At 45.1% G+C, this 17,616-nt stretch overlaps 2 protein-coding genes across 4 annotated transcripts in view; one reads left to right on the top strand and one right to left on the bottom strand.

The window, feature by feature from the left end:
* The first annotated feature begins 800 nt into the window (after nt 1-800).
* MORN4 (MORN repeat containing 4) lies at nt 801-13,538 on the top strand. Its single transcript, XM_068961256.1, has 6 exons — nt 801-893; nt 3,240-3,371; nt 8,401-8,493; nt 11,434-11,548; nt 11,970-12,079; nt 12,307-13,538. The coding sequence occupies exons 3-6, from the start codon at nt 8,427-8,429 to the stop codon at nt 12,453-12,455; spliced, it is 441 nt and encodes a 146-aa protein (XP_068817357.1). The 5' UTR covers nt 801-893; nt 3,240-3,371; nt 8,401-8,426; the 3' UTR covers nt 12,456-13,538.
* Nucleotides 10,513-17,616, bottom strand: part of HOGA1 (4-hydroxy-2-oxoglutarate aldolase 1) — a 27,012-nt gene continuing 19,908 nt past the window's right edge. Inside the window, exons 7-9 of one of the 3 annotated variants that reach the window (XR_011144143.1) lie at nt 15,591-15,866; nt 11,236-11,603; nt 10,513-10,681 (exon numbers count right to left, since the gene is read on the bottom strand). Coding sequence is in view for 1 of the 3 variants with exons in the window: in XM_068961255.1 (XP_068817356.1) it covers nt 15,717-15,866 (150 nt within the window). In the remaining 2 variants the exon portion in view is untranslated. Of the gene's footprint in view, nt 10,682-11,235; nt 11,604-13,502; nt 15,867-17,616 lie in introns of those variants that run through there. The other 2 variants (XR_011144144.1, XM_068961255.1) reach the window with 2 other exon arrangements.

The raw sequence follows: 17,616 nt of genomic DNA, 5'->3' as shown, positions 1-17,616 counted from the left end.
AATCCAAATTCAGAGGAGAAATCTACTTACTCTGTTCACGTGCTTGCCTTCTCTTAATAATTAAATATAGTCTTGGATTTTTGTACTTGCACGAATCTTTTCTTCTCCACATGGAGTCAGTAAATCCTATGAGAGCGGTGATCATGTCTATTCTAACCTGGCAGAACCTAGCATCATGCAGCTTTCACATTGTTCAGTAAATAAATATGGGTAAGTCTGTTGGTGTGCATGATATTTGGGAGGATTTGTTCCAATCTTGACACTATATTTTAAATATAAATGGTATGAGTAATGACAACGACAACACAAATCCATATAGTGAATGTAAAATTGCCCTGATATCACAATGCGGGCGGATACTTATGAAACTGCAGTTGTCCTGTCTTGCTGTTTACAATTTACAAAGTCGCAATCTCAAAAGTCAGTTTTGGGTTCTGTCCTTTAGCTCCTCATGGGTGCCTTTGACAACTGCGGAGATCTGAGCAGGGTAGGAGACGCTGGTGTAGGTCGTCATTGCTACTTCTGACTGAGGTTTGGTTTGGTTTGGTTTGGCTAGTTAGCTAGGCTACCCCTGGTAGGTGAGTTTTGAGTTCTCGCGGTGACTGAGACGTGACTGTAGTTCAGCCCCACCCCTCTTTCGGGTATTCAGCGCAGGGAGCCTGAGACACTGCCCCGCACAAAGATGGCGCAGAGCCCGGGACTGGCCCAATGGGGAGTGGCGTTGCTACCGGTTGCCTAGGTAACAGCCAATGGACTGCGGGAATTGTTCCCAGTGTGGCTACCCAGGATGGCGGCGTCAAGTGGGGCAGGCACCGGAGGTAGCCGCGGAGAGGCAGGTGGCAAGGACGAGCTGGGCGGAACCGAGGTCCGGGCCGCTGCAGCCCGGCGTCGGGGTGAGACGATCATCCTTGAAGCCCCGGCCCAGGCTGACTGGCAGCACGGGTGGGAGGGGGCCGGGAGAGTGTGATCGGGCAAAAGGGACTGGGGAGCGCAGCCCGAAATGACAGGGGCTGAGGAGCGCGGCTCCATCGGGGCGGGGGTGGGGGGGTGGCACCCGCGGGAGTCCCAAAACCCAGGCTTCCGTCTCTGCTGCGGGGTCTGAGGCCCGAGGGGAACCCATGGCGCCCGGAATGGTGAGAGGGGTGGGTGGGGGCTTTGTGAAGAGCGGATGGCAGACCTGTGTGAGCGGAAGACCCCGCCCGCGTGGAAGAGCTGACCCCGGGTGGAGGGAAGGAGCTGTGCTGAAAGGCTAGGACCGGTGGGAGAAGAAATGGGGAGGTCGACGAGAAGAGTTGCCTTCTTGCGGTCTAGGGCTTTGTTTGCTCAGGGTTCGCCAGTCACACTTTGGTGGAGAGGCGTCCCGCACACACTCAGTGAGTCTTGGGAAAGGGGATGCTTAAATTAGCTGATGGTGGCATTCCTACGTCTAGCATCTCCAAACTGCTTAGGTACCAGCGTAAGTCACTCGACTATATTAGAACCCAGCCCAGGCATTTTACTTTCTCATGGACTAGAATAGTATCCTGGCAGTCCCCATCGCCCCAAGGCTTCTGGTTTTTTGTTTTGATCTTCTTTCTGGCGTCAGGATTTTCTTTCCACTTTCTCCAGTCTTAACTGTCTCACAGTCTTCCTAAATAAGACCTTTATCTAATACTGATACATTTGTTTATTTTTCCTGTGGAAGGAAGAATTGTTAAAGTGAAAGAGATTTACAGACTTAAAAGAGAAAATTATTTTAAGTTCACTTAAAATACTTTAAAAAGAACATTTGACTTTTTGTTCTAGGTCTCTTACAAGCCTGATCTTTGTTCATCAAAGCCTTCATTTTCTTCTTTTTGGAATTCTAAAAGCCTAAGAACTGCTTTCCTTATAGCTCAAAGAACTTTGACAAGACTGTCATACCCTGGGGAGGGTGGCTTTAGGGGAACCATGTGATGCTTAATAATATATGTGGATAGTTCAAGTGGATGCCTCAAAAAATATTCTTAAACTGAAAATCTGCTTTCTTTTAGTTTTTTTTTTTTAAATCCTCTGGATTTGGATATATGTTAATTACTGTGGATCCATAAATATTTGTGATCAGTTTGATTTCTGAAATTTTATAAAAAGACAAATGAAATGGAAACAAAAGTTTTCATCCCTGTCTTCTAGTTCTATTTGGAAATGTTTGGGGCAGGAGAAAATAAAGATAGTGAGGATATAGTGTATTGTGTAGACTAACAGTGTGTTGGTTTATGGGGTCAAAATAGTCATTTTCTTTTAGATAAATGTTTGGTTTGATCCTTTGCAACCTATCTATCAAGAGAGAAAGGGTGGGCATCTGTTAAGAAGGATGACTTATCTTGACTTTCTAGCTAGATTCCACATACGTATCTGAAGCCTAAACTCCTAGGCCATCTGTTCTCTTTAAAAATATTTTTTGAATAGCTGATACAAATACTGATTTGCATCCTTTATTAAAGTATTGGGGTTTTTTTTTAGTCTATATTAGCATTGGCTATACTTCATTAAACTAGATTTGTCTCAATAACTATGATTACTGATAAAGTTCCTTTTTGGGTCAGTAGCTCTACAGCTATTAATTAGCATGGCTAATTACAGAAGTCATAAATGAAAACCCTGACACTGTCTCAGGCAGTGACAATATCAATTATTTGGACACATGTAGAAGTTTCTATTCGAGTGTGTTCAACCATGGCCTGAGAGGAATGGAGTGTACATCTGGTTCCTTTAATTATCACTTCTGATTGTGTTCTTGGGAACTGACATCATTTTGACAAGCAACTATTGAAGTTTGCTCTATCACCCTAAAACAAAAAGGAATGAGAATTTGTAGTACCTGCAGACATACTACATTCAAAACAAATGGAAAAGGACAGTGGCAGGGTTAGGTTGAGAGATGATGTTTCAGTTACAATTGCTGTATAACAAATTACCCCAAAATTAGCTGCTTAAAACCTGCCATATGATGCTCACAGATCCTGTGAGTCAGGAATTCGGAGAGGGCATCATGGCAATGACCTCACTCTGTTCCATGATACCTCAGCTGAGATGCAGGTTCAATAGCTGGGAGCTGGAATCATTCTGAAAGCTCCTTTACTCACTCCCGGCGCCTAGGCTAGGGTGGTTCAGAGATGAGGACTGCTAACTGAAAGCACCAGCGCATGTGACCTTCTCTGTAGCCCAGCCTCTGAGCATGGTAGCTTCAGGATAATCAAACTACTCCTGTGATGTCTCAGGTCTCAGAGCTCAAGGGTACCAGTGAGCAAGATGGACACTGCATCACCTTCTATGATCTAACCTCAGAACGCATCATCACTTCCGTCACCTTCTATTGGTTGGAGCAATCACAAGGCTGGCCAGATTCATAGGTGAGTTAGACACAAGTTTTTGATGGGACAGTGGCAAGGTCAAATTGTAAAAGAACGTGTAAGACAGGAAATATGGTCGCAAATATCTTCGGAAAATGCAGTCCATTCTATTTGGTAATGAGAAGCTAATCTTTCATTTCTTTGGCTTCTTTGAAATGTTTAGGATATATTGCCCCAAAGCTAACAACATACTGAAAGAGTGGCTAGGTTTACAATTGGAAGGGCTGGCTAGTACTCGGTCCCTAGATAATCCTCAAGTTTTAGAAAAGCATTATTCCCTTTCAGGTTCCTTGTACTGGTGGGATGCCACTGTTTGGAAATTTCATACAAGAAAAAGTAAACATGGAAGAGACTGAGCCGCTGTGTCCTCAGTCTGATTCCTCAACGTGCACTCCTTCCAAAACTTTGAAGACAAATTAGCTGCTTCTGAACATTTAAAGGGAATGTCCTTAACATCATCTTTCTGTGGAAATAATGATTTTGTGTTTATGTATCAGAACAGTTGTTTAGTTTCAATATTTAGTAGAAGATGTAACCATTCATATTCTGATTTGTTTTGAAGGAATGAAGTAGTACCATACCATTTATACCATAGCTGACACTTTTCGTTCTCAGATGTAATTATCTCTGGGAAGAGCCAATGGTAGCCTCTAGCTGTCACCATGTCTGTCTGTACTGGAAAGAGTTTTCCTCTTTAGTTTCTTCCTCTCATTAATGTTGTATTTGCCATGGAGTCATGTTGACCTCTACCCCAGGCATACTCTGGTGCTGGGTTGATTATAAGAAGCTTGTGAGCCTAAAATTAGATGCTGACCTTGTGGAACGTTGATGTGACAGAGATGGTATACCAGATGCCAGCATCACCTCACTGAGAAATAGACCCTAGAGGTATTGAGGGGCATTAAGACAAGAAAATGATTCTTGTCTTGGGATGTCTTCTACTATTTAAGGGACCCTGGATATGGAGCTCCTGAGTAACTGGAAAATTGAGAAAAATCCCTGGTGAATCTATGGGAATGACTCTGCAGTGAAGTGAAAGTCACTCAGTCGTGTCCAGCTCTTTGCTACCCCATGGACTATGGCCCACCAGGCTCCTCTGTCCATGGGATTCTCCAGGCAAGAATACTGGAGTGGGTTGCTATGCCCTCCGCCAGGGGATCTTCTCAACCCAGGGATCGAACCCGGGTCTCCTGCATCTCAGGCAGATTTTTTATGGTCTGAGCCACCCGGGAACCCTCTAAACATCACCTAAAGAATTTCCACAAAGCTGGCCTTCATTATAGAGGTAGAAATTAATATCCCTGTATATTTGGGTGAGAGCACAGGGCTTCTGCTCTGTTCAGGCCAGGCTGTCTTCACATCAGGTCACTTACGAGCTTTTAACATCTGTATCAAAATCATTATGACATAGGCCAAAATTAGAATATCGCATAAGGCACTGATAAAGAATAGATGAGTGGCTTTAATTTACTCTTCTTCTACTCAGTACTTACCTCATTAGTCAAAATTGTTGATTTTTTTTCCAAAATGTTATTTGAATTTGTAAGGAAACACAAAAGCTTCTGAATAGCCAAAGTAATCTTAAGAAAGACAACAAAGCTGAAAATATCACGCTTCCTGATTTCAAACTGTACTGCAGATCTAGAGTGATCAAAATAGTACGTACAGGCACAAAAACAGGCACACAGATACAGAATAGAGAGCAGAGAAATGAACCCACACTTATATGGGCAACTAGTCTACCACAAAAGAGGCAAGAATATACAATGGAGAAAAGATAGCCTCTTCAGTAAATTGTGTTGGGAATACTGGGCAGCTACATGCAAAGGAATCAAATTGGACTACTCTGTCCCACCATGTACGAATGAACAAACACTCAAAATGGAGTGAAGACTTAAATTTAAGTTGTGACACCACAAAACTCCTAGAAGAAAAGATAGGCAGCATGGGCTTTGACATCAGTCTTAGCAATAATTTTTGGATATGTTTCCTCAGGCAAGAGAAACAAAAGCAAAAATTAACAAATGGGACTTAAACTAAAAAGCTTTTGCACAGTGACGGAACCCTATCAACAAAATGAAAAGGCCACCTACGAAATAGGAGAAGATATTTGCCAACAATGTATTTGATGAGGGGTTAATATCCAAAATATACAAAGAACTCATAAATCTCAGTATCAAAAAAGCAAACAACCTGATTAAAAATGAGCAGAGAGCCTGAATAGATATTTTTCCAAAGAAGATGTACAGGTGGCCAACATCACTAACCATCAGGGAAATGCAAATCAAAACCACAATGAGAAGACTTGCCTGGTGGCCCAGTGGTTAAGAATCTGCCTGCCAGTGCTGGGGACATGGGTTTGATCCCTGGTCCAGGAGGAGTCCACATGTTGAGAGGCATCTAACCCCATGGGCCACAACTCCTGAAGCCCACACACTCTAGAGCCTGCACTCTGCAACAAGAGAAGCCACTGCCATGAGCAGTCTGTGCACCGCAACCAGGGGATAGCCCCAGCTAGCTGCAACCAGAGAAAGCCTGTGCACAGCAATTAAGACCCAGCACTGCCATAAATAAACAAATAATTTTTTAAAAAATATTTTTGAAAACCCACAGTGAGCTATTACTTCACACCTGTTAGAATGACTGTTATCAAAAAGACAACAAATTATAGGTGTTGGCAAGGATGTGAGAAAAGGGAAACCTTGGGTACTATTGATGGGAGTGTAAATTGGTACAGCCACTATGGAAAAAACAGTATGGTAGTGCCTCAAAAAATTAAAAACAGAGTTACTGTATGATCCAGTACTACCACTCGTGGGTATTTATCTGAAGAAAACGAAAACACTAATTAGAACAGATATGCACCCCTATGTTCACTGCAACATTGTTTACAATAGCCAAAATATGGACACAGTCTAAGTGCCCATCAATAGATGAATGGGTAAAGAAGATGTACATGTTAATGTATATGTATATATATGGTAGAATACTACTCAGCCATAATAAAGAATGAAATCTTGCCATTTGTGACAATATGGATGGACCTAGAGGGTATTATGCTAAAATGAAATAAGTCAGATAAAGACAAATGCCATGTGATTTCATGGCATTATAAATACATGGTATTTATAAAACAAAATAAATACATGGTATTTATAAAACAAAAATAGATGAATGAACATAACAAAACAGAAACAGTTACAGAGAACAAGCAAGATAGTTGCCAGAGGAGAGGGCATAAGAAGAGAAAGAGAAAGAAAGAGAAATAGGGATTGTATGTTAAAAAACATATCAAATCATTCTGTTTATCTGTTTATATTTAATTATGTTTTGAGTATCTTATGTTTTGAGTATCTTCTTATAGAATATCCTTGAAGATAAACATTCTTTTACCACTCATATGAAGCTATACCTAGCCAGTCTCCAAATGTTATCGGTTGTTTTCATTTATCCTGTGCCATATCTAATAATCATTCCTGCTCCCATTACCCTGGGCTTTCCTTGTGGCTCAACTGGTAAAGAATCCTCCTGCAATGCGAGAGACCTGGGTTTGATACCTGGGTTGGAAAGAACCTCTGGAGAAGAGAACAGCTACCCACTCCAGTATTCTGGCCTGGAGAATTCCATGGACTGTATAGTCTATAAGGTCACAAAGAGTCAGACACGACTGAGCGACTTTCACTTTCACTTTACCCTATTAATCTCCCTAGTTCAGGCCTTAGGAGCTCAAACCTGGGTATATCAGTTAGCTTTTGCTAGGTGTGTTATTACACACCATCCTCAAATTATAGTGGTTAAAACAACAACCATTCCTTTAGTCTGTGATTCTGTGGGTGTGTAATTCAGGGCTGAGCTCAGGAGGGCAGCTCTTCCGGTCCTGCCTGAGCTCACCTAGGCATCTGCAGTCTGCAAGTCAGATAACCCACCCAGATCCAATGGGCAAAGAAATAAATAACCTGCCTCTTAGTGGAGGATCTGCCATGTCATGTTGCAAAGGCATGGATGGAGGGAGAATATCTCAAGTGCGTTTTTACAGTTGACTAAACGATCCCATCTCTTGTAGCTTTTCTGGCTGTAGGCTTTTGCTATTCCAACCCATCCTGCTTCCTCTGCCACATTCATTTTTCCTTAGACTCTGCTTTCTTAGTTTGTGTTGTAACCCCCAGAGGTTTCTTCTTTTCCCCTTATCAGCCATCAACCCTTCTGCCTAGTTTCCAAAGGTCTCATTAAGCTGGACTGACCCTAAAAGCAGAGACATGGTACAGGGGGAAAAGAACTGGTGGCAGTCGGGGAGGCATGCGCACCATCATCGTCATTGCTCACTAAACTAGTTCTTAACCTCTTTGGGCTTCTGTTTTCTCCAAATGGTTCTCCCTCCAAAATGAGAGGGCTTGGACTCTTTTCAGATTTAAGATTTAGGCTGGGTGTACATAAATGAATTTACTTCCCATTACTCTCTAAATAAACCTTCAAGACCTGGCTTCTTATGCACATGTCATGTTTATGTTGCTCTTGGTGCTTTCATCCCTGTGTTTTTCCAGTCTGGAATTGCCCTTTGCATTCTTCACTGCTTGTTTTAAATCCTGCCCATCCCTTGTCTTTGTAATCTCTGCCATCCAGTTTGACATTTTATTATATTATCTCTCGTATTACTCAGTGTTTCAGTTGTTACCTTTACCAACTAGACTACAAACTCGTCAAAGGACAAGACTATATTTTATGCCTTGACTAAGCACATAGTAGGTATCAAGCAAATGCTTAAAGATTAATCCTCAATTTCCATCCTAGGTCTTAGAAAATTAGAACTGGCTGAAACTTTTGAGAAAAGTAAGAGGATAAGACTGTTTGGGCAGAGGTGGTGATGGTGGTGGTGGTGGTGGTGGTTGGGGGTGGGGATTTTTGTTAAATGTACTCAAGGTAGTTCATGCTTACCAGGCTGGTAGCCTTTAGAAGGTATCTATAAAATTGCTCTCCAGGCCTTTCCTCCAGCCATCCTATGACACTGGCTCTCCTCTGTTGTTTCTTGCAGATTTCATCCTGTTGTGAGCTGTCACCATGACCCTGACAAAAGGTTCCTTCACTTACTCCAGCGGAGAGGAGTATCGTGGCGAGTGGAAGGAGGGTGAGAGAGGACCCATGGGGGACATCCAGTGATGAACCCTTCATTTGGCTGAAGGGGAAATACATGAGGACATATAAGCAAGCTTTATGAGACTTCATTTCTATATCCAGCATTTAATCCAAATATTGCCTTTCCTTTATTCAATTTTAGGATTATAAATAAAAGAATTGGAAAATGCTACTACTATGCCAACCTCCAAAAATAAGTTAAATGTTCCCACTTCTAAATTTTAAGTGTTTTAGCACTCGTTTATTTTTTATTTTTTGCCACGCCTCATGGCTTGCAGAATCTTAGTTTCCTGACCAGGGATGGAACCTGGGCCCTCAGCAGTGAAAGCGCTGGATCCTAAGCACTGGACAACCAGGGAACCACCCTCCCGCCCCCAAGCACTCTTTTTCTCCTTTCACGGTATTATTTGGGAATTGTTTTTATAACTGCTAATGTACTCAGCAAAACAAAATGAATGATTTTTAGTGCCTGTAAATTAGAAAGTATAAATTCATTGCAATGACTTGCTTCTAGGGAATCTTAAGAAGTTAAGGAGGAAATTAGGGCAGACACTTAAGAGAAGATGACATCCATGGCCTTGAGTTTCCTGTGACAGCTCATTACACTTGAAAGTATCTATTCATAGGCATGGCAGAATTCCTCAGAGCCTGGGACTGTACAGGAAGCAGGTTAATAATGTTCAGCTTGGAAACAGTCTGGCCACTTAAAAGTCTCATGGGTCCAATCCTAGCAAGCCAGGAACTGCCCTGAGGAGACTAGACTCTTCATAGTTGTGCCAACGAAGAGCAGTTCACACCGTTTCCAGACACCTCACTTTTTTCCTGGTAGATCCCTGCAGCTGATGAATTCTTGAGATTTGAGAGGAGAAATTGTGCATATGGGACGTGACGTTACCTCCATACATCCCAGCCTTTTCTCCTGCCTCCCAAACTGCTCTCGCCTTCAAGGTGACCTTCTCGGGGAGAGTCTTCCTGAGGCTCTGCCGGGCAGTCTCTGTCCACCAAAAGAGCTGCCTGGTACCCTGAAAGGCATTGCTGCCTCTCCAGCATCTTACTCTGCTCTCTGGCCAGTCCAGTGGGTCAGCACAGCCCTGCTGATGGAGCAAAGCTCAACCAGTCTTGCCAGTCGGGTTGTTAGGTTTGCCGCGCAGCTTCATAGTCTCAGAGGGTACTTCAGTTTTTTCTTAGACTGGCAAAGTAGTTAAAGGTTTGCCGCGCAGCTTCATAGTCTCAGAGGGTACTTCAGTTTTTTCTTAGACTGGCAAAGTAGTTAAAGGTTTGCCGCGCAGCTTCATAGTCTCAGAGGGTACTTCAGTTTTTTCTTAGACTGGCAAAGTAGTTAAGTGTCAAGGGCTCCCGACTCAAGGTGCTGACTGCGTTTGCTGTCTAGCTCTGCCTCTTAGTTGCTCTGTGATCTTGAGTACCTTTTTTTTTTAGCTTCCCCTTGCCTTGGTTTCTGCATCTGTTAATGGGAACAATAGGGGTTTTCCCTCACAGTCCAGTCGTAGAGACTCTGCACTTCCATTGCAGGGGATATGGGTTTGATCCCTGGTCAGGGAGCTAAGATCCCATATGCTGCATGTTGTGGCAAAAAAAAAAAAAAGTGGAGATAATATTGTTTTGTTTTTAATAAATAGTATTTAAGTATTTATAAATAAAAATAAATAGTATTTAAGTATTAAGTATTAAATACTATTATATTAAATAATAGTATTTAAGAAATAGTACTGTGCCTACCTCCTAAGGTTGTTGTAATGATCAAATTAGATGATAAATACAAAATGTTTGAAAGAGTCCCTGGCACATAGTGAAGGCCCTGTAAACATTAGCTATTGTGATTTTTGTTAAAAAAAATTTTTTTTTTAGCTATTGTGATTTTTAAGTGCTCTCTTACCTTCATACTTAGATCTGCTCCAAATCTGATGGCTGTTGCTGGGCAAAATCTTGGCTTTCTCTGCCCACCCAATCCAAATAAAAAAATGTGGAGACAGAGTTTGGAGGAAATAGAAAGGTGGCTTTAATTCTCAGCAGGCAGAGAGGGAAACACAGTAGGCTCATGCCTCAAGAACTGTGCCCCCTCTGCTTCATGAGGAGTCTGTGGGCTTACAGAAGATGAGGGCTTGCAGTCGGGTCTGTGATGAGGAGCGAAGGTGTAAGAATCTTGTATTCTTCCTCTTGCACTGTTTCAAAAACAGTCATAGGCTGGCATCAGTATCCCAGTAACTGAGTCTGGCTGTCCTGTGGCCCTGCCCCTTCTTTCTGATATGTAAAAAGAGAAAAACTACAAGAGGTGGTTTGCAGAGAGAGCGCTATAAGGTAAGCACCAGATACAGGATGTAAGTAGCACAGAGTCAAGGGCTTCCCAGGTGGTGCTCATGATAAAGAACCTGCCTGCCAATGCAGGAGACATGAGAGACGTGGGTTCAATCCTCTGGAGGAGGGCATGGCAACCCACTCCAGTATTCTTGCCTGGAGAATCCCATGGACAGAGGAACCTGGCGGGCTGTGGTCCATAGGGTCACAAAGAGTTGGATGCGACTGAGGTGACTTAGCCCGCATGCATGCAAAGGATAATAGATGCAAAATGTAGCTCATGCAGAGTTCAGGGGCAGAAAAGCAATTTCAGTTACAGATGACAGATTAGGAAAAGTTAAAGTAAAAACTGGGAGTGTTCAGGCCTGTTCACTGTTCTCTTTATCTTCTTTGATCTCAGGAAAGGGAAAGAAAAACTCACTGCTCTTTTTTCCTTTTCACTGCAACGATCCTTGGAGCCAAGTTATTACTCTGGGCAATGGTTCTCTGCCCTGCTAATGTCACTGTTTCTCTTCTTTCCTTTGTGGGTGGGGTGATGCAAGGCAAAGGATGTTAGACAGTGACAGAGGACCCTGAAGCTGCCCCATCCCAACCTGACACCCGTCTTCTCTTTGCTCAGGCCGCAGACATGGTTTTGGTCAACTGATGTTTGCAGATGGTGGCACCTACCTGGGCCATTTTGAGAATGGGCTCTTTAATGGCTTCGGGGTACTGACCTTCTCAGATGGCTCAAGGTGGGTACCTGGTCATTCTTTTCCAAACCTTAGATGAGGGAGGGGAAGCTCTGATCTAAAAATGATAGCGAGAAACACCTGGTCAAATCTGAGCTTGTCCCTGACTCTCTGAAAACAGGCAAGGAGTAGCATTCGTTCTTTTATTGGTTACTTTATAAATACATCTAAACTTTGAGATGGCAAGGAGGTCAGTGACCTCTCAGCCCACCACTGTGCTCTTTGGTTGTTTCCTTGAGATTAGAGCCTCATATCATTTGGGCTCTCTGACTCCCCTCTGCTGGGTGAGATGGGGTGAGCGGGGTCGGGGGAGCTCTGGAAGAGTGGAATCACCTTTGCTCCTTAGCGTTAATAAACCACATGTTTGGTGTTGGTAGCTGCCTGACTCAGTTATCCTGAAGGCTGACATCTCGCGTTTCCCCAGGTATGAGGGGGAGTTTGCCCAGGGCAAGTTCAACGGCGTCGGAGTCTTCATTCGACATGACAACATGACCTTTGAGGGAGAATTTAAAAACGGCAGAGTGGACGGTTTGGGTAAGTTGCCAACCAGCAGGACAGGTGACTAAGGCGAGTGTAAATGGGTGGCAGGACACCTTTGCAGCTTTAACCCTTCCGTGGACACCCAGCAATACAGAGTGCTGTGTTCCTGGACTGAGCACCCAAGAGCTGCAAATTTTCTCTCCTCGGCTCCAACGTAGCAAGCTGGCCTCCGAGCCACAAATGCCACCGTCACACCCTTACTTTCTCTGTCCTCCTCAAAGGCCTGCTGACTTTCCCTGATGGTTCTCATGGAATACCCCGCAATGAAGGTCTGTTCGAGAACAACAAGCTTTTGCGGCGTGAGAAGTGCTCGGCGGTGGTCCAGCGGGCCCAGAGCGCCTCCAAGTCAGCCCGGAGCCTCACTGCCTGACGGGGACTGTGCCTGGCTGACAGCAACGCCCGCCACCCGCTCAGGGTGGACAGATGAACCCAACGTGAGAGGAGGCGAAAATGACCGTGGAGCAGAAGCCCCGGGAGGGGCCTGTCACCCACAAGGCAGGGCTCTGGCCACAGGAGGTCTGAGGCTCGGGCCACTGCAGCAGTGGCCGCCCAGCGTGTCCTTCCCCTCTCTTACTCATTGGTACTTCTGTCCCTAACACTGGAGACCACCCGGGGCAGACTGGCTGCTGCCTTTCTCCTTCATTTTCTGCCAAGGGATGCAGAATCTCTTCCTTCTGCCTCTATTTGGTGCAGGTGATCCCAGCCCCAGATGATGGCCAGGTGCTCAGTGCTCTGTGAGAAATGAGGAAAACAATAGGGGTGGGCTTGACAGTATAGCGGTCCCATGAAAGTCAAGGCCAGAGCTTTTCTGTATGTTGCCCTGCATTCCTGGTTGGCATCACGGCCCCAGGCCTCCCGCTTTGTCTGACCAGCCTGGTCCTGTGTCTGCTTGTTGCCCCTGTGAAGCGTTCAGTGAAGTGCTGTCTTCCTCTCCCTTGACCTTACAAGCTGTCTTCCTACCCTAAGTTCCAGCAGGTAATCTGTGCCCCTCTCTCCTTCCTTAGACATGGGAAAGGATCCTTTTAGTCAGAAAGAAACCGATGTAAACAGTCATCTTATAGCTTGTAAATATTACTTACTCCAAGTCAAGGGCAGACATCTCTGGGTCACATCAGGCCTTGTCATGGAGTGAACTGAATCCTCCAGGATAGCCTGGGCTGACACAGCTCCTCCTCAGTGGACCAGTAGGTCAGACCCACCTCAACCCCTTGGGGTTCAGGAGAATTTAACCCATCTTGGGAAGGCAATGAACTCAAAGAGCATTTGGTTCACTGTAACTCTTCCACCATGAGCCTTGGCCATCAGGCCTAGGGATCAGATCTGGATTGATTGGACTCCTGCACAATTCATCACAGAGGCCTCCAGTTACCCTGGGATCCCCAAATGCCCCACCCCATCCCCAGCCCCTTATCCTCACACTGAGTGTCTCCTCAACAGCAGATTGTGGTGGAAGTGATAGTCGTGTGCCTCTATTTATTCTCTGCGTTATAGTGTGGAAACAAGTGCTTATGAGGAATAAACAAATCGCCAGAACTACCTGTACTTGGTTTTCCTGACTCTTGCTCTACATCTGTATGGATATTGGCCCATTTGCTATTTCTAAAAGTTAGTCATAGATGAGGCTTGGAAACTGAGGGTTGCACACTTTACTATGAAATATCATCTAACTCTGCAAGGTAGGTACATGCAGAATTTTTTAAAAAGAACGCAAACAAACAACAACAGCAGACAGGCTGAGGTTGCCCTAACTAGTGAGTGGCAGATCTGGGTAGGATTTGTATCTGGGACTTTTTGGCTCCAAAGCACTTTCCCCACAGTATTCATCTTGAATGTCAGGGTGCCCAAGTCCTGAGACAGGTTATCGTCCCACCTGCTGGTTATCTCGGGCAACTCTTTGCACAATCACCTCCCACGCTAACCCTTTCACATGCACGATCTTGTAAGTCCTGAGAGGAGGGTACCATTATTATCCTGCTATCACCGATGAGGTTCAGGGTATTTACATAGTTTTCCAGGATCTTGCTGACACCAAGGCATCTTCAGATCCAAGAACTTAAGCCCAGTCAGTTTAAGCTCAAAGGCCGAGCTCTTCACCAGTACACCAGCCTGCCTCCCTAGCCCTACCTTTTTGCCCCATTCCTGAACCTGATTCTCCTCAGCCCAGATCCTCTAGAAGTCAACTGTGAGAAGAGCCCAGATGCTAAGCCCCAAGCTTCTAAGTGTCAGTCAGATGCCCAGTTTCTGTTGAAGATTGATACCTTTTATATTCTGTCCTCTAGTCCTTGCCCTAAACAAGGATTTGTTTACCTTTCTTTTTAACCAGAGTAGTTTTTTAAAAAGTTCATCTCAGGTTTCCTGCTGCTAGTCAGATTATCACTGAATAAGGTTAAACATTTTAGAGAAAAGTGAAAGTGAAGTCGCGTGCCTGACTCTGCGACCCCATGAACTGTAGCCCACCAGGTTTCTCCATCCATGGGATTTTCCAGGCAAGAGTACTGGAGTGGGTTGCCATTTCCTTTTCCATAAAAGCAGCCTTTTAAATTAATATGCTAGGTGTTTGTAAATATCTCACTTGAAATGTTTTGCCTCTTACCTCTCCCATGGAAAACTTCATCAAGCTTTTTCCCTAGGGCACCACTAATCGAGTGCTTATGTTTGTTCAGTATTCTTAAAGCCTCTCTCAGAGCTGGGAAAAAGCAGACCTTGAGAGCTAAATTGCCTCTAGAAAGGTCTTGATATCTGAGCAGGAAACCTAAGATCTGTGTAACAGTGGAGTGTCAGTCTGTAGGTAGTCATGCCAGTCTAACTTATTAAACTTCACTGCAGTAACAAAGTAACTGTTCTTAATAAAAGCAGAGTGTGTATAGGCAAGAAAACGTCTTTTCTCAGGTCAAGTCCCCTTTCTTAATGTTTCAGACCTGGGTTGGCTAGCATAGCCTTCTAGAATGTAACATTTGTCCACCAGGTGTCATTATTTACCAGTTCTGGTTAATAACTGGGCTGCCTCACTGGTACACTTGATGGTTGGAATCAAGGCTAGAGACAATATGTGATGAATCAGAATAGATTTAGGAAAGGACTACAGTGTAGCTTGGGGGACTTTCAAGGACCAGCGACAGCTTTCTGATCAGATTTTCCAACCTACCGCTTTTCCTGGAAGGAGTCAGAACTAAGGCTCTCAGAATTACCCCAGCTTCCTGCTGCACTGTGCTGGACACAGGTTTGTATCCTCAAGCCTCAGCAGTCTTCCTTCCATTAAAACATGGCCATTCTATGCCTAACTCCCTGCTCCCCACGCCCCACACACACCCTTCCCGTCTGACTCCTGGTTCACGGGTTTCAGGGGACAGAAAAGCACAGTAGAGAGATAAGTAAGTCATGTTCCTTCCTACATTGAAGGTCTCTAAAGACCCAGACTTCAGGATACAAATAACCAAAGATCAGAGATCATGGGGCTGGGAGAACAGGAAATGAGCATGCCTGGTAGTGCCTGCAGAAAGTCTACCTGGAGGACTGAAGTAAGAAGAGGCGCCTCGAACCCTGAGCCCTCTTCTCCCCCACGCTTTCTTCAGGCAGCCACCCCCCGGCAGGAGGCTGAGGTGGGCGTGGTCCGGCAGTTCCCAGCCGGCGCTCAGAGCCACCCGTTGCTGGCGAAGTCCAGGCGCAGCGCCTCCTCCTGGGCGGGGCTCAGTTCCTGCAAGGGGGAGCGGCAGGGGCCTCCGTAGTAGCCAAACCAGTCCATGGTTTTCTTCAGCCCTGGGATCCCGAAGCGCTGGGTCACCTAAGGAGCAGCACCTGTTAGAAGAGACTGGGGAGTCCCCTTCTCTCTCTCTCTCTCTCTCTCACTCTCTCTCTCTCACACACACACACACACACACACTTATAGACCCCAGGCATGTCACTTTCAGAAGGTTAGCGTTCCCACCCTCCTTCCCTAGTAAAATAACTCTGCCGAATCTATGACACCCACGGTAGACTGGGAATCCAGAAGGCAGGTGGGTGGGAGAGAACACAGGCCAAAATCTAGAATGAAGGAAGGCGCTTCCTTTGGTTTTAGAGAAATCCACCCCACTGGGGAGGAGAGCAGCGTTCCGTCCTCACGCTGAGAAGGGAGAAGGCAGCAGTCCTGTGGGTCTGGGGGCTAGAGCATCTCTGGTCTACAGCCCAGTTCCCCGGCACCTGACCTGGGCGCACGGGCTGCGGGAAATCAGCATGGTCCAGACCTCTACTGTCCCCACAGCAGGGTCCTCCCATCCACCCGTAATTCCTCCCTGATCCCCGATTCCAAATGCTCTCACAGGGAAAACAATACATCGGTTGTCCAAAGAATAACCTTGTATCATTCACTTATCTCTGGGCAAGTTCAGTTGCCTAAAAAAGGAGGGGTCTGGACAACGTGATCTCTAAACTTTTCCACTGTAATGGGAGACCTAATTTAAAATCAGGCATCTCGTTTCTTTGCTTCTAGCATAGCAACTGGTTGTTTCAGGCTGATCAGAAGTGTCAGATTGGTCTTTGATTACTTAAAAAGAAGTAATTATTACTTAATAAGGTTTCACTTTGAAGGAAGTAAAACCTTAGAAATATGGGTTTCATGAAGGGTAAAAATAGAAAAAAGGTTGTTTGGGGTAAAAAAAATTGGGAACCACTGATGAATGACTGACATTTAATAACTATTCACCACTAGAGGTCAGCAGACTTGAGCAAACTTCCTCCCAGGCCTGGTTCCAGCCATAATGTTCTAATAACCTGGGCATTTGGTCAGTGTGTGTGCTCAGTTGCTCAGTCCTGTCTGACTCTTTTGGACCCCACGGACTGTAGCCCACCAGGCTCCTCTGTCCATGGGGTTCTCCAGGCAGGAATACTGAGTGGATTGCCATTTCCTCCTCCAGGGGATCTTCCCGACCCAAGGATCAAACCTGCCGTCTCCTGAATCTCTGGCATTGGCTAGAGAATTCTTTACCACTGAGCTACTTGGGAAGGCCCAATAACCTGGGCATTTCACCCAAAACCTGAGTAGGGTGGGAAAGACGATGGATACAAGAAGTACCTAGAAGAAAACCTTCTTCCACCGTGGGTGTCTGAAGATCTCTGATTTGTCTCTCTTTAGACCTTGAGAAAGGGTGGAATGGTTTGGAGGTAAAAACTATGGAAAGTCCTAAATATATCCAGGGCAAGAGGTTGGCTGGGTGGGAGGGCAGAGGAAGCACATTGTGTTCAAGCAGGGCAGGGCAATAAGGTGACATCAAGCTGCTCTTGGGGTGGCTGAGCCTACAGCCCAGGCAGCAGAAAGGTGTTCCAGGCATTCCTGAGTGTGTGCCCAGAGCTGGCACAGGATGGGGCACAAAGTGAAAGGTAAGACAAGATGGCATGCCTAGGGCAGCAAGCATCCTCTCTTCCCAAGGGGCAGCCCGAGCTGCTTCGCCTGTAAAATTAGGAGATAAAGAAAGCTACCCCACATCACAAGAACTGGATGAGAAAAATACCACTACTATAAGCAACAAGGTTCTACTCTGTAGCACAGGGAATTA

The sequence above is a fragment of the Capricornis sumatraensis genome, chromosome 23 (assembly GCF_032405125.1).
Source record: "Capricornis sumatraensis isolate serow.1 chromosome 23, serow.2, whole genome shotgun sequence".
In the NCBI taxonomy this organism is placed as follows: Eukaryota; Metazoa; Chordata; class Mammalia; order Artiodactyla; family Bovidae; genus Capricornis; species Capricornis sumatraensis.
This window is presented reverse-complemented; position numbering and strand designations above follow the sequence as displayed.